Here is a 12,471-nt window from a genome sequence, read left to right as displayed (position 1 = left end):
TATGACCACCGAAATCAGGTACATAGCATAAAACACCTAACATGCCTACCCTATTATAGATCGCAAACCACACTAAAAGAACGGAACGTTGACAATCCAATCCCAGAGTGTGAAACAATGTCCCCAATTGGACAATGCGAAACTGAATTGTCCAATGGACTCCATTGCGATGCATATCAGATGAGGGCTCACCGCCTAGAAGTCCATCTGAAGCCCCTTCTCTCAGTTAATACGGAGTTACGGCTTATTTGGCTTGAGAGATCAACTCATCCTACATGGAAATCATGGCATCATACCATGAATTTTGGTAGGATGAAACCATCCCTTGGGATTAGTCCAACCATGTACTTGTGATACATTAGGTGGTGATGCACCAACCCATCTCATTCCTCAAACCAAACAAGTTAATTAGGATTTAGAGTCACGATCAGATGATCCATCATCATCTCGTTCTTCAAACCAAACACAAAGTTAATTAATAAAGTCTTTGAAAACTTTGGCTAATCTATCTGTAATTTTGTAAAATTTACTCTTTCGGTCTCGAGCCAAAGTTCCAGTTTCGAGTTAAAACTTAAAAGTTGTAATAGTCACGACTTGAGCTGAGTCGCTGGAGCTGGAAGTCTAGTATATCAACATGAAGGTTCAAATTTCAAGGGTTCAAATTTTGAGTTTTTTTTTCTTTGTGCCAATACATTTCACTAACGACATATCTCCTTCAGTTTCCGCAACAAGCAACTCAGGTTGAACACATAATAAGAGCCCGCAATTTATGCCAGCACTTGAACATAGCAACATTCAGCAAAGAACAATTTAGAGTCAACCAGACCAAAATCAACTTAGCAATCAATACAAGTCAGTTGCAGATCAGCAAAAAAAAATACAGGATTTAATTCACAATTGTGAACAAAATCACCTCAGTTCTGTCAGAGAGTTACGTTGGAATTCTATGATTTAACCAGGCTTATGGAACCAGAACCAAAGGAGTAAAAACCAGGCTACAGAAATTGTGCCACAGTGACAGAACACAAATGTTGAAGTGATATGAATACCAAAATGTGGTACCATGACCACCTAATATGCCTACCTTATCAGAGATCACAAACCACACTAAAGGAATTGAACTTTGACAATCCAATACTAAAATGTGGAACCAATCAGACAATGCGAAACTGATTTCCAATCGACGCCATCGCAATGCACAACGGAGGGGGCTCGCCGCCTAGAAGTCCATCTGCAGCCACTTCTTGTAATAGACGCATGTGTTGGGCGAGATGGCCCCCTCCGGCGAGCACTCATCGATCCTGGGGCAAACTCCGCACGGGATCCCCTCCATCATCCCTCCCTGCGCAGCTCCAGCCACACGGTAGCACATCCTGCCGCTCCTGACGGCGGCAAACTCCCCCTCTCCGGTGCTCTTGACCTCCTCGAGCACCTTGTCGAGCACCATGGTCCGCAGGATGTCCCTGATCCTGTCGATGGCGTACCCGGCCCTGGGCTCGTGCCTCTCGATGCCATGGTGGATCATCTCCGCGGTGGCGGTGCCGAGCCTCTCGACCTGGGCGAGGCACCTGCGGCGCGCGGCGGAGACGGCGTCGGTGTCGAGGCGGCCGTCGTGATACCAGGTGCCGCCCGTGATCTCGGGAGAGGGCTGGAAGTCGGTGGCCATGAAGACCTTCTTGCTGCGGTGGCGCACGTCGCTGACCTCCTTGAGGAGGTCCCGCGCCACGAGGGTGCGCGCCACCTTGGTGGCGACGTTGGGGCTCAGCCGCGTCGCGTTGCGGACGTCCTGCAGCCACATGCCCTTGCTGCCCGCCGCGAAGATGAGACTGTAGACCTCGCGCTCCGGGGGCGGGAGCTTGGCTAGGATACTGGCCGAGATGGTCGGCATCTCGGAATCGGGGGCGGGGGCAGAGGGTTCGGGGGGGTTGATGTCAGGTGGAGGCGCCGAGGCAGGGGAGGACGGCGCCGGGCGCTTGCGCGGCGGCATGGCGCAGGGGATGAGGGGTGGGCGGCGGGGCAGGGAAGCACGGGAGGAGGGGGTTTTTGGTTCTGGGCCGTAAGGCTTTGTGTGTGGTTTTTAGCTTTTGCCCGCTTGCCACAGTTTACGTTAGTGTTTTGACGAAATGTCATATCTCTCTCACAGATCACCTATATTAATACATTGATTAAAATAATAAATATTTAAAATGCAACTAAATTAGTGGCATACAAACAATTTTCCCTTCACGTTTGTGATTGATTGATTCTAGCAACATCTTTTTTTTGTTGAAATAAAGGGGCATTCGTTAGCTAACATTTTCCTTTTCTATTAGCATTAGTGTTTCTAAATTTCGATTTTTCGGAGTTTTAAGTTTGGATGTTCAAGTTCATATTTTTAGAAGTATAGATTTCACAGAGTCATTGATTGTTAAACTACTCCAAATACTACATAAGATTTAGCGAGAAATTTATCATAAAAAATACATAAAGGATCCCTATACCCCATTCTCCTACTATAAGCGGAGCAGATATCAAACATTATAGGTCTAGCGTGTGCTTTAGATGCGTGTGAGTGTACGTGTGTAGGATATAGGTATACGTTTAAGCGTACGTTTAGATACAACTTATAACTAGTGTTGAGGCTTAAAAAAACTCTCAAATATGTACAGAGGGGGATAGAGATCCCAGCTCACAAAACTACATGAAGTCTCTCAAGTCCCAATTTTGCAATGGTTTGGCCAGTCCATCTGAAGTTTATGAAATTTACTCTTCCAAACTTGAACCAAAGTTAATCTCCAGGATGTTTTATGTAATACCAAGGTTGTAATCACTATCATTACTTTAATATAATCCATGCTTAGTTCAAAAAAAAGGGAAAAAATGCAACACCCCCCCCCCCCAAAAGTCACTTGGATTTTGACTCCCCCCAAAAAAGTAGTTTTGTTGCAAAAAAAAAAACCCTCAAAAATTCGATTTTGTTGCAAAAAAAACCCCAAAATTCAAAAAAAAATCACAAACAAATTCTAAAAAAAAACTAGAGACAATTCCAAGACCTTCTATGAATTTTTTTTCAAAAATAAATATCCTTTGCATCATATTTCATGGAGCGGAAGTTTAAAAAAAAGAAAAATGTGCACCTCATTTATTAACTCATGTTATTTTAACTTTGTCATGTCTACCATTATTTTTCCTACACAAATAATTGTTTAAGTAAACTAATAAAAGTGGTTTGACTAATTTTGGGGTGTTATGGATTAGTTATAAATTAATCTATCTGCAACACATTTACTCAATCCTACACGTTACAATAACTATTTCAAGATTTCATGTATTTTTAGAAGATAGAGGATCATGTAAGAAGACTAAAAAAATTGGTTTCATGATTTTTGGATTAGTAAATAATTAACTATGCATTTAACTCGAATTAATAAATGAGCTGCATGTTTTTTTTTCAAACTTCCTTGTTTTTAGATTTTTTTGTTATTTTTTTAATTTATTTTGAATTTTTAGGGGTGTTTTTATAAAACCAAACCTTTGGGGGTTTTTTTGCAACAAAACAACTTTTAGGGGAAAAGTTAAAATCCAAGTGACTTTTGGGAGGATTTTTGCATTTTTCCAAAAAAAGAGAAACGAAAACAAAACTTGTGGCAAAGTTTCAATTTCGAGCTAGAAGTTGTACTGGGCATGACTTAATTGTCACTGGAGTTGAAAGTTAGGTGTCAACTTGAAGATTCCAATTTTGAATTTTTTTGTACCGATGTTCAACTAATGACATTTCTCCTTCAGTTTCCGCAACAAGCAAATCAGATCAAACACATAGTAAGAACCCTTAATTTAGGGATGACAACACTTGAACATAGCAATATGCAGTAAAAAGCGATTCCATGTTGACCAGAACAAAATGAACAATGTGCAATGCGTAAACGTCAGATGTGGATAAAAAAAAAAGTATTTAATTCACGATGGTGAATAAAATAACCTCAGTTCTGCCTGATGGTTATGTTGCAGTTCTATGATTTAACAACGTATACTGAACATTTGCACCGTTTTACAACTGTTAGGAAACCTGAGTTCGTACAAATTACTGAATATACAACAGGGAGAGTAGATCCCAGTCCCATCTCCAGCAAATGTCAAGATTAATGTTGTCACGAGTAGAGGGCATCCGATGTCGTGCATTCATCCTGTCATTTGGCGGCCTGCTCTATCACAGGTATTTTGTTCCACCTCTCCGGCTCTTCCGGTGCATTGTTGCCCTGAAGAGGTGGCAACGAGAACACGCTGACAGTCGAACTCTTGCTCCGGATCTCCTTCAGTGACCTAAGTGCGGCGACCGTACTCTTCATGTACATGCTCTCCATGTACTCAATCTCATCTAACTCTGGAATACCACCGCCTTTTACCAAGGAAGAACTGGGCTTTGCAGGCTTCTCATCATTGCTATCTCCTTTTCCATCTTCAATTGATACAGATGGTTCGTTTATTGGTAGGAGCAGCTCCAGCATGGCTTCGCACTGCTTCACTAGCTTGAATAGGAGGTCAGTGGTGAAGAAAGGCTGCTGCAGGACTTTCTGGATGAAGGGCAGCCGGATCAGGGCTCCAGTTCTCTTGTCATACTTCTTGAGAATCTTAACCAATCCTGTACATGACAAGGGACATCAGAATATACAGTGATGGAAAATCTAGATAGCTAAGATACGAAGAACACTAATCCATAACTCCATGAGCACAAGTGGTTAAGACAAAGCAGAAGCCTATAAGGTCGACAACACCACTGTGCTTTGACACAGTAAAATCCAACCACCAGAATTATCGTATACAAACAATTCAGCAAGCATGTTTACTTTACTGAACTGATTATTCTAGGCAGAAGTCAACAACCTATGTAGCACTGATACGGATACGTGTATCGGTATCGATGCGGATACGTGGATATGCCATTTTCCCAAAAAACTCAATACACAGATACGTTTTACTATTTTTTTAAAAATAATTAATATGGTGCATATAATAATAGCAGGAAAATTGAATTAGAGAAAATATGTTGTGCAATTAATTTTGCATTGCAACTACTATGTTTTTTACATTCATGACTAGTCCACATAAATATACGAGCAAATGCATTACATGTTTATAATAAGAAAAAAAAGAATAAAAAAGAAAAAAGATCAGATGTATTGGGCTGCCATTTTTCAGCCCATCCAGGCACAACAACTGACCCATCCCTTACCCTAACTAACACCCCCACCCCACTCTCGAGCCCTCACTACTCTCCTCTCCACCTCTGCTTCCACCCGCCTCTCCTCCCGCTGCTACCTCACGCCCCCGCAGCCACCTCCGCCACCTCGCCCCCACCGCCGCCGCTCCCGCCTCCGCCTCCGCCTCCTCACCCCCGCCGTTGCCTCCACCTCCTCACCCCAACCGCTGCCCCCTCCCTCGCCGCCGCATCAGCCTCTCCCTCGCCTCTGCCTCCTCCTTTCCCCCCTCCGCCGCCGCCATCCCCTCCTCTTCCCGACTTGGGTTGAGCCGTATTGGAGATGTATGGACCAAGTATCACGTCCGTATCCAATTTTTGTTTTTATCTTTTTTTCCCGATACGCGACATATACGTATCCTTGCCATATCAGAGTTGTATCCGTATTGGATACCGTATCCGATACTGATACGCTCGGTCAATGGCGTATCGGTGTTTTGTAGCAAACAACTACATTTCAATTTGAAATTGTTATGGACTATAGAAAAAATAGGTAACAATTTCTCCTAAACTCAAATTCAATTAAAAAAAGCACTACTTTGATATCTACGGAAATTGACACACAAAAAACATGTGTATTTGTGAGTAAAATACTGTATTGTCTTTGTATGACTAACAGGCTGTGACTTCTGAAACAGCACAGCCATATGATTTCCATTCTGAAACAGCCTAATGATGTGCCTCACTAGTGAACCTTAAGTCTCAGGGCATGGCCGGAGATTTCCATTCATGAAAGACAAACATGATAGCATTCTGTAAAAGAATAGGATGCCAAAAGGCACCATTGGTCAACTCAAATGCAACAGCCAACACTACATTGGGAAATGATGATGATCAAAGGTTTCAAACGCTTGTAATTTCCTATTAGCAAAAGCATGTGAAATGGACCAGAACCAAATAACTAAAGAACGGGCAACATAAAAGGTATCACACAGTAACAGAGCTCAAACGGTAAAGCATTCCAGTTCAGATATATAACAACAAGAAATTAATTGATAATTAGAAGGTTTATATTGAACAGTTTACAGAATAAAATCATGTCACATCCCAGAGGCAATGACCTGGTAGGATAGGTGTGGGAGGTTGCCGGCCGCTCCTTGGCTGGTTTCCTGCCTGTGGTGGTTGTGCTGACGCTGGTGAGACGTCAAGCCAGCAAGGAGATTAAAGAGTAGAGAAGGGAGATGAGGTAATAGATTGATTTTTCAATGCTTGATTATCATGAGAGAGGGCGAGCCTAATATAGTCTGGCTGATTACAATCCAAAGCTAACCGACGTGATCTTTAAGAGATCTTATCTAAACCGATGCTAACAATTAAACCAATTGGAAATCATCTAAACTAACAAATTCTAACAACTTGGTCAAGTATGATCTGGCGCCATGGCCCGACTCTTAGCTGGTGCAACCATGTTGCCTTGCCTCCTGTGAGGGTATTGGCTTCTGTAAATAACAAACCAGCTTATCACTATGCGCAACAGTAAAGCTTCAAGACTGTAAGGTTTTTAGGGCCTGTTTGGAAGAGGAGGATCACTCTAGGAATTTTTAGGATTTAGTTCAAGTTTGTACTAAATCTCAGGGATCTGCATCCCAAAACAACAGGCCCTTAATATTTGAGTGTCAGTCAGAAAGTCAGCTGAACTAGTCTAGACTTCAAATCCAATTTAGTTAGTTTTTAAAGTCACGAGATCAAAGAACAGAGAGTAACTCAAATAACTGTGTCTGGGTACATGCTTGACTCCAGAACAAAAAAAAAAACATGCATATTAACATTTGCGGTCAAACTAATGGTTCCCTGTGACATTGAAACCGCATGCACGCTCCATCCAATTACACATCAGTAAAACAAATACATTAGACCAGAAGAACACTTTACATGCAAGTGGGAGATGGGGGACCAGGCCACAGTGTTGTTAGCGATACATTTTCTGATCATTGACAGGCTTATCGGATGAACCATCACTTTGATGCCTTACAGCTTGCGTCGATGTAAAGGTAACAGGAGCAGCCAAAATAAAAGGCTTGAAATTAAGGTGAATGGTAACAGCACATCCACTGAAGCCACTATATGCTAGAGCAGAAGATGACGCAAAGCAACTACTCATTGCTTTCAAGTTCATCACAGCTAGCGAGATTTGACTTTATGTGAGTAGCCTACCGGTGTACTACTAGCAAATCAATCTTGCATTATAGGTTAAGTTATAGTCGGCAAATGCATCTCAACCTACCAGAAAGGATTCAGCTCAGTTGATGAAGCTTGCAAAAGTAGCAACATAAATCTAGAACAGAGTCACATCTTCACTTCTCCAGTTTTTTTATTAAAAAAATACTGGAGAACATCTAAACTGAACACTGAATAAGCACTTTTACGAGAAGATGCAAATTGCCAACATAACACTGATTAAGCATATTTCAGATATGTGGCTTATGAATTGAAGAGGGGGGGGGGGGGGGGAGGTACCACGGTCAGGATAGGATCTACTCCTTTATCCACGACGCACGACGGGAGAAGAGCTCAGCATACCATGTGAATCTCAAAACCTATTGGACATGCGATGCATGGTGACAATTGAAAAGAAAAGCTTTTTTTCCATTTATTTTCTGTTGTTACATTTATTTACCATCAACTAACTGAATATTTGATTGACTATCGGTTCACCACGCCATATAAAATTCAGTTTACAGGGGAAGAAGCACGTATGAATTTTACAAATAGCAGTGGAGAGAAACAGGATGTGTCCGAAACGAACATGTGATTTGGTATTGTATAAACCATATGTTTGGAAAATAAATGATGTACTTGCACTCTGTAACCTGAGATCTCTAATTTCTCGCGATAAATCAAAAGTCTACTTATCGCAGCTTGCCGATTTCTCGCCGCAGCTCGGTCTTTAGTATTTTTATTTCATTGATAGTGAGGAAAAATGCATGTGCCATTTCAACTGCGCTATTAGTATCTATTATCCTTGACAGCGACAAGAGCGCCCCCTCACTGACAAGCAAGACATAGTTGCCTGGAGGCACGGCAGGTCGTCTCCTTCTTGACCCCTGCTGGTAATAACTCTTGCTTCCTCCAAAGATTCACAATCCAGGCTACCTTACTTGATTAGCCTACTTACTCGACGAAACACACAGACACAAAACTTCAGAGCGATAACAGAAGCTAACAAGTTCATGAATAATTAAACATCAGAGCGACATGAAAGCAACACCTAATGTGATGCGGCGGGACGGGGGCGTGCGGCCGAGGACTCACCGGTGTAGTTGAGGGCGCTGTAGTTCTCGAGCAGCACCATCTCGCCGTGGAAGTCGACGATCTCCTTGCGCACCCGCATGAGCTCCTCCTTGGACTCCCGGCCGGCCGCTCTCGCTACCCGGTCCTGCAGCTCCTGCTCCACCGAACCAGGACCGCAAACCCCAACAATCCGATCAGATCAAGGAACACCAAAACCATTGGGGAAGGAAGGGGGACGGATTGGGCAGTCGGGAAGGGACCTTCTGGCGGATGATGTACTCTTCCTCCTTCTCGACGAAGAAGGAATTGAACTTGTCGAGCTCGGCCTCCAAGAGCAGCATGAACTCCGCCTCCTCCGGGGTCATCGCCGCCGACGCATCGGCCTCCCCGGCGTCATCGCGGCGGGCCCGCTTGGGCTGCCGTTCGGCCCGTCCGCCGGCGCCGATGAGCTTGAGGCGCTTCTTGAGGTCCTTGTAGGACAGGAACTTGTCGCGCCACTCCGGCAGCGTCTCCACGATCTGCCCGCTCAGGCTCTTGCCGAACTTCATCGCCACGCCACTGCCGCCTCGCGGGAAAAGAAGGGGGGAGAAGTCTCAGTCTCCGATGAGTCGCTTGGGTTTGGATTGCGCCGCGGTGATCCTCGCGGCGGTGGTGGTGAAATAGCGGGGAGAGGAAAGGGAGGAGGGCGAGGAGGATATGCGGGGAGGCGAGGGGGGAAGCGGCGAATATTCGCGGGGAGGATATTGTAGCTGCGGTGTGCGCGAGCGCGACGCGAGTTTATTCCTCGCTCTCGCTCTCGCTCGCTGGCGGAAAGCCTCTCAGGGGTGGGAGACGGGGACAGGGAGGGAGGTCAGGACGGGCCGGGAGAGGGAGAGCGAGAGGAAGAGGGAGGATGGAGCGGGTGGTGGTGGGTCGTGGCCGCGTGGATTGGTTTGAGCCGAAAATGGTAGCGGCACGCCGAGGTTTACACGGTGAACTTACGACGGTCCTGTGCAAGAAGGGTTATTTCTGTGCCGACAGTAAGAATATCCTTTGTGAAGCTTCAACGTGAATTAAGAGTGATATTTATGTTATCGATATCACAGGATAAAAATCTCTTATGCCGAGTTTGTCTTTCTACATTATTTACATTTTTATATTTACATACTTGCAATTTAACTCGTTAGAGTAGGTTATACTCCTTTTAAATGATAGAGTAGACACATTAGATAAACCTATAGCATGTTTAGATAAAAATTAAGATAGTTTATCTTGTGAAGTTTTTCGAGCCAATTTGATTTAGATTTCTAAGTGTCCTAATTCACCCTTCTCTTATGACATCATCATTCCTCACAACTCAAGTTGCTGGCGAGTCACCAAGTCTCTAAGGCACCGGTGTATCACTTGGCACAAGTTAGGATCACTTTTTTGATCCACTCTCTAGACAACAATCACCTAGTAACACTCTCTCTCTAGTCCTATAAGCACTAATCACTCACTAATCTTGTTCTTAATTCCTTGGATGATCACTTTAACAATTTGGTGGCTTGTATGTCTTTTCAAGTGTTTTTGTGTTTCTCTGGATTCTAGCATATTCAAATAATCGAGTGGAGATGTATTTATAACATTAAACCCGTCAACTAGCCGTTGCTCCAACGGCTCAACTTTACTGTTAACACCGAATGATCCAGTGACAACAGTGTTACAAACACCGGACCATCCGGTGTGTATACTAATAGAAACTAGCCGTTGGACTCTCACTCAAAGTCAATGTGAACACTAGACACTCCGATGTATATTTTATCTTCATCATCGGACTATCTTGTGAGTTATCGTGAGCCAATCCGTGTCCTTTCAGCCTCTCTGTATAAAATGCTTTAGTGTGCATCCCATTCATACCGGACCATCCGGTGAGTTAAACCTTCTCTTGTTTTCCCTAGAAATGCTCTGACGCAACTATATCTGTGATCACCGGACTATCTGGTGAGTTGATCTTCAATCTTCAATGGCTACAATCTTGTTAGAAATGCTCTGGTGTGTATGCTCCTCTGATCACCAGACCATCCAGTGGGTTATTCCATTTTGCATTCTAAGCAGAAACACTCCGGTGAGTACTCGAGCCTCAACACCGGACTATCCGATAATGTCTTTCTCCTTTGCTGAATATGCTCCGCTGAGTACTTCCTTCAGTACACTGGACCATCCGGTGAGAACAATTCTCCTATAACTTCTCTAATTAGACCAAATTTTATCGCGGTTTCAATGGCTTTTTTATGTATTGCATTTATAAGATCTACTAATATATATTCTTAATAAATATATTAATTCTAATAACTATATTATTATTAATCATTAAAATTATAATCATAGTCTAATAGAATTATTTTCGCTACAGCATCCATAATTTTGTGCTTAGGAGTTTGAATTATACTTGTATTTGTGGACCGACACGTAACACGTCCGATGACAAATATATCAAGGAGAGATGTCAATACGACTGCAATGTGCCATTAAATTGAAAAAGTGGTCCTTCTTTTTGTCAAAATGTTGTATCGGAGGAGAATCTTTTAACCGGAGCACGACCAGGGTTAAAAAATCGACAGTAACCGCTCAAAAATCGCGATAACCGACCTTCTTGATCCGGTTCGGTTTCAGAAACTGAACGGTAACCGAATTTAAATTCAAAAAATTTGAAAAATAAAAAAATTCAAAAAAAAAGTCTAAAAAAACTAGACACAATTATAAGACCTTCTGTGAATTTTTTTTTCAAAAATAATGTCGTTTGCATCATATTCTATACGGAGGAAGTTTGAAAAAATGAAAAAAATTGAAACGTGCGGCTCAATTATTAACTCATGTTAAGGAAAAGTTTAACATAAAAACACATATTTTTCTTGTGTAAAATGTATTTTAAGAGGATCTTTAAAATTTATTTCACTTTATTTAGAGTTTTACCAAACAGCTAAAATCGCGATTTTTTTTTCCAAATTTCAAAATTTGCTAAAGAAATTTTATCCGAATTTTTTGAATTTTCGACCGGTTACCGCGGTAACCGTGAATTTTCGGTTACCGCCGGAGCTCGGTAACTGAGCTCCGGTCGGTAAAATAAACCGTGAGCACGACAAAGCTTCCAGTCAAGATCTCGAACCATTATTTGCCTATCAATCATCACTCTTCCTCCTGCTTCCTTAGCCTCGAGCCCACTAATTTCAGAAATTTTGGTGAAATCACCAAGTTATCACTTATTATATTTTGTGCCCCATTATTCATACCCCGTGAATATTGTTATTTTTTCTCAAAATATATGATTGAGCATCAGAGTACATTTTGGTAGCATAATACGGTGACATGCACTTCTGGAGCCGTTATGAGGTGTGTTACAACAACATACATATTTTTTTAGCCAATAACACTATTTTAATAAATGTATTCATAATCCATATCTTTCTATTAATATAAAATCACCGACACAGTGAAGCAACAAATAGCAAATCGACAATGTTGCCCGACGGGTGAACAAAACCACCGCCTACTGCTGCATTGAATAACACAATTTTTAGGGAGGGACGCAGAAGATCGAGGCAAAACTCCAAGATATTCCTCTCCTCCTAGTTAAAGAAAGCACACGGCATGACTCGCAGGCTACCGCAACGGAAGATTCTGAGCATGATTCCTACGAAAGAGGAATATCCAACCGGATATGTCCCAGATCCTCTGCGCGTCCCTGTCAAAGCCATAAAAGGCTCCGTCCTTCTCGCTCTGTCAACCGAAGAAGAAGAAAAAAAACAGCAGCTTCCACGAGAGAGAGAGAGAGAGAGAGAGAGAGAGATTATCGCGTCTCGCGAAGCTGCGAAGAAAGTGATTAGTCGACTATGCAAGCGGTAAGTGCTGTCATTGCGAAGTGGCAAATGGTGTGCTCAGCTCAGAGATCTCTAGGTTTTGCTTCACATCTACTTCTCTGTACCTTTTGGCCCATGATACTTTTGCTTGTCAAAACAGTGATATATTACAGTAGATATTAGATCTGC

General features: G+C 42.7%; 2 protein-coding genes across 2 annotated transcripts; both read right to left on the bottom strand.

Annotated features, from left to right (window-relative positions):
* Positions 1-1,027: 1,027 nt before the first annotated feature.
* LOC133931209 (uncharacterized) lies at positions 1,028-2,055 on the bottom strand. Its single transcript, XM_062378047.1, has one exon. It carries the CDS (start codon positions 1,985-1,987, stop codon positions 1,220-1,222), a length of 768 nt encoding a protein of 255 aa, XP_062234031.1. The 5' UTR covers positions 1,988-2,055; the 3' UTR covers positions 1,028-1,219.
* Positions 2,056-3,914: 1,859 nt separating this feature from the next.
* Positions 3,915-9,331, bottom strand: LOC133883462 (SPX domain-containing protein 1-like). Its single transcript, XM_062322795.1, has 3 exons — positions 8,725-9,331; positions 8,486-8,618; positions 3,915-4,618 (listed from the first exon to the last, which is right to left on the bottom strand). The coding sequence occupies exons 1-3, from the start codon at positions 9,010-9,012 to the stop codon at positions 4,167-4,169; spliced, it is 873 nt and encodes a 290-aa protein (XP_062178779.1). The 5' UTR covers positions 9,013-9,331; the 3' UTR covers positions 3,915-4,166.
* Between the last annotated feature and the right edge of the window lie 3,140 nt (positions 9,332-12,471).

This window comes from Phragmites australis, chromosome 10 (genome assembly GCF_958298935.1).
Source record: "Phragmites australis chromosome 10, lpPhrAust1.1, whole genome shotgun sequence".
Taxonomy (NCBI): Eukaryota; Viridiplantae; Streptophyta; class Magnoliopsida; order Poales; family Poaceae; genus Phragmites; species Phragmites australis.
Note: the sequence above shows the minus strand (reverse complement) of the source record. Positions and strands in the feature narration are given on the sequence as shown.